Source organism: Bombina bombina, chromosome 2 (assembly GCF_027579735.1).
Source record: "Bombina bombina isolate aBomBom1 chromosome 2, aBomBom1.pri, whole genome shotgun sequence".
NCBI lineage: Eukaryota > Metazoa > Chordata > Amphibia > Anura > Bombinatoridae > Bombina > Bombina bombina.
In genome coordinates this window covers 520,568,162-520,572,646 of record NC_069500.1, presented here as the reverse complement: position 1 = coordinate 520,572,646, position 4,485 = coordinate 520,568,162, and the positions used below count along the sequence as shown (strand labels likewise).

General features: G+C 33.9%; 1 gene segment (V, D, J or C); it reads right to left on the bottom strand.

Moving 5' to 3' along the window:
* Positions 1-2,050: 2,050 nt before the first annotated feature.
* LOC128647164 (immunoglobulin heavy variable 4-59-like) lies at positions 2,051-2,534 on the bottom strand. The segment is given in 2 exon segments: positions 2,051-2,382; positions 2,471-2,534. Coding segments are annotated over 2 exon segments (375 nt in total).
* Positions 2,535-4,485: the final 1,951 nt, after the last annotated feature.

The following is a 4,485-nucleotide window of genomic DNA, read 5'->3' as shown; positions in this document are numbered from 1 at the left end:
TGGAAGTAAATTGGAAAGTGTCTTAAAACAGCATGCTCTTTCTAAATCATTGCTTTGACTTTGTCCTTTTAACATGACATGAAATTCAAAATTTAACTTTTATTATTCAGATAAAGCATATCATTTTAATTATTTTTTTTATTTTTTTTCTATTGTTGTTTACTTTGTTTTCTTGGTATCCTTTTTTGAAGAGCATACCAAGCTATGCTTCGAAGTGTGCACATATCCTGAGCACATTTTTGTGGCAATGTTTTTAACAGTATTGCACACTAGAGGGCAAAACTGCTTACAAAAATATATAACATTGTTGTAAACTTTGCTGCAATATACTACTCAAGACAAATGCACACTCTTGAGCCTACCTAGGTATGCTCTTCAATAATGGTTTCTAAGTGATGAAAGAATATTTGATTATAGAAGTAAAATTAAAAGTGTTTTATATCACATGCTATATATCAGTGACAGCCAGCTTACTATCACATCAGGGCCACAGAACAAGACTTTGACTTTTATTTTTGTTTATACAGAAAGCAAATTATTATACAGTTTATTTTTTCATTCACCAGTATTCTGTAATGAGCTTGGATCATCTGTATTGAGACAACCTCAGATTCCTCACATTGCAACTTTTAATATGGATTGAATAACATTATATACGTTTTTATAAAGGAATATGATTAACCCCTTTATTAGGTGACATATACTAACTAAACAAAATCAACATAATTCACTGAACATACAAACATTCACTAATTATTTATCCAACACTGACATTAAGGAATAATAATGATCTGTTACAATTGCTTAGGAGTTTTAACATAACCGTTTACATGCATGGTGGCATCATCCAGAATTGCCAAGAAACGAGTAGTACAAATAGATAGCATGCCTTCTCTTTTACTCAGTGTGCATCATGGAGGTATAAAATGGTTTATAATTTTTGGCGAGTGGGTCTCTAGGAGCATATATTATCTTATAAAAAGAGCTAGAAATCCTTTTTCAAATAATGGCTTCTTTTTTGGCCTGTATAGCCAGGTGATCATTGGGGAAACAATAATCATCGGGCTAAAATAAATTATTCATTTATTTAAGCACAGGACAGAGTGCCCCTATTTAAAAATCAGAATTACATTTAGACAACTTAAAAGTCCTTATCTGAAAGAGGATAAACTTCTTGAGGTCATTAGTCAGGTGACTGTAATAACAGTGTCCACCCTGCACTTGATAAATCTACCCCAATAGCTTTTTCGAATGGATTGAAATATATTCCTACAATCTGACAACAATTTTGATATGAAAGTTAACTAGATACTTTGATAATAAGAAAATAAGTATACAACCTGAAGACCTTGTGTAAGCTTTTCCATTTCATTATGTTTCTGTCAGAGCACCAAATAAAGGTTAAGTTTTAATTATTTTTTTCTACCTCCAATATCAGTGATACAATTATATCTGGCATTTCTCTAGGGTTTGGTTGAACCTACCAAGTATGTTCTAGTAATTTTATATAATTATCTTCTTCAGGCAAGTATCTAAATAATAATAAAAGTGATGCCTATTATGAAATATTAATTAGAAAAAAATAATAATGTCCTAATACATTAATTCTAAAGCAGAAGGCACATTTGTAATGAAAATATATTTTATAGTTCATAAAAAACGAAATATGTATTCCATTGATACCTATTATAGTTTTACAAAAAGTGAAATAAATATGGTTGATGTAGGGAACACTATAAATTATCTTTTATAACAAAATATGCCCCTGAAATTAAGTTTATATCTCTAAACAAGGAGGTTGACTTCACTGAAAAACAAAACAAAAAAAACAACATTATGTGTATATAATAGGTCTTCCTATAAAATATTGCAGAACATTGTCATTGAAGTGCTCGTTCATGGTGCATTAATATTCTACATTGGCAGATTGGATAATAAAATTACTTGTTTGTGGTATAAAGTGTGCAGTAAATAGCAAATAACTGTTGAGCACTTTGTAAAACATATGTCCTTGTATAACTTATAGTACTCTTCAGTGAGAGTTTTTTCATCAATCTTGATTTCCTTCTCTCACTGTGAATAATGCACAGTAGTATGTTCCAGAGTCTGTAGTTTTCATGTTAGAGATCTGCAGAAAGAGCTCATTTGTTTCAGTGTCTCTGGTTAATGTGAGTTGATCCTTGAGGGCTGCATTTAAATCTGTGCTCCCATCCTTGTTCATATCTCCGATCCATTCAAGACCTTTCCCTGGAGGTTGCCTGATCCAGCGCCAGTAGTAGCTACTAACAGCAACTGAGACTTTGCAGGGGAGTTTCATGGTCTCTGAAGGCTTAACAATGGCAGAACTGGGTTGGTCCAGTGTAACTCCCTGTGAAAGGACACCTGTAAAAAAACCCCACAAATATGAGGATTAACTATAAAACATAATAGTACAACTGTAATCTAGAACAGGATTACACATTATACCTACATAATGACAACTTTAGTAAAAGAAAAGATAACAAATACTTCATTTTGATAAAGGAATAGCTACAATGACCAGTGCAGTCTGACAGATTTTGGATTATACAAGTGTGCTTTTTACCAGGAAGACAAGTTTATAATTTGCATTAAGACGATCAGAAAGCTATAAATGGAATTGATAACAGGAAGTTTTTCTGTTAACAGCTGCCTGTCAGAAGAGGAAATTATGACATGGTATATATATATATATATATATATATACACATATATATTTATATATAGGTATACATATACAGATCTATCTAGGACTATGAATTTAAAAATACATATAACATATTCTGCTATGTGCAGAACATTGGAATGTAAAATATTTACAGTATATATATAATGTATTTAGTAGTTATTTGAATTTGGATCCTTTGTTAGGATTTGAATGCGTAAGTATGCACTATTCAGCTTTTTTCATAGCTGGATTGATTCTCGTGTAAAATCACCACATAAAGATCTGTGTAAATCCAGATCATAGTGATCTTGCGAAATAATCAATTCAGCTCCAAAAAGAGACAAATAGTGCATACTTCCGCAATCTGATCCTAATGAAAGATCCGAATGCACATACCTAGTGTTTTTATGTGTATATATGTGTGTAAATACATCAACACATCATGGCTAACATTTAAAGGGAATTACAAATGTGGTGGTAAAATATGCCTCGATATGTAAAACCTTTTCGGTCCCAATTCCACTCAAAAGATATTCCCCTTAGAATTGTGCACTAATTGTAGAACTAAATTTGATGTTTATCTAGGGTGACCATATTGCCGCTTTAAAAAGGAGCACATATGAAAAAAACATATGTTAGGGTTCTTATGCAAAACATTTCTTTAAACAGCCCTGAAAACAGCCCTGACATGTGTATTTTTCATATGAGTCCCCTTTTAAAGCGGCAATATGGTCACCCTATGTTTATCTCATTTGGTGTGAGGTCTGTAACTTACAATATGTCGGCGTGAATGTATAAGCGAACAGCTAAATGATATAGACAACACTATACACTGTTCTACTTTAGCCTCACATTTCATTAATTAACATCAAAGCCTAACAAATAATTTGAAATGGTGCATAATAGAAAAGGTAAAGAGACCTCCAAGAGGTGGTGATATCCATGCCTTTATTGCAAAGAGGGAAGCTTTCTGGAACAAGAGTTCCACAAGGCTTCAATAGGCAGATATTATTAACTTCTGGCAATAAAAAATAAATCTAACATGATTTTATATGTATATATAAGGAGTTTGTGTTTAACCTTCTCTAAATTGGAAATCGAGATTGAAACTTGGAGTTTTTTAAACTTAGACTTCAGGAGGCCTATTTAAGAAATGTCTTGCGGACCTGATCCGACAGTGCGGATCAAGTTCGCAAGACATTGCTGAATGCGGAGAGCAATACGCTCTCCGCATTTAACATTGCACCAGCAGCTCTTGTGAGCTGCTGGTGCAATGCCGCCCCCTGCAGACTCGCGGCCAATGGGCCGCCAGCAGAGGTGTCAATCAACCCAATCATACTCGATCGGGTTGAATTGTTGTGATTCCTGTCCGCCTGCTCAGAGGCGGACAGGAACAGCGGTCTTTGTGACCGCTGCTTCATAACTGCTGTTTCTGGTGAGCCTGAAGAATCGCCAGAAACACGGGCCGTCAAGCTCCTTTCAGAGCTTGATAGATAGGCCTCTAGGTCTTAAATACAAATGGAGCTACATAATAAAGTGCAACTTTGTGTTTCCCTTTAACTTGTTGCATGTTGTTTCTAATTGATATTTTGCTTAAACACAAAATGTAATTATGATAGAGCAAATTGTAAGCCTCTGGATGTATATCAAACCATGCTAGCTGGAAACATGTGAATATGCCATTACATGTATACAGCTTTAAGTACTTGTTATGCACGTTTTCATATACAGACTTGGAATCCTCCAGGATCACTATATTAGCCTTGGGCTCTTTAAAGGTATTACCTGTTGATAAAGCA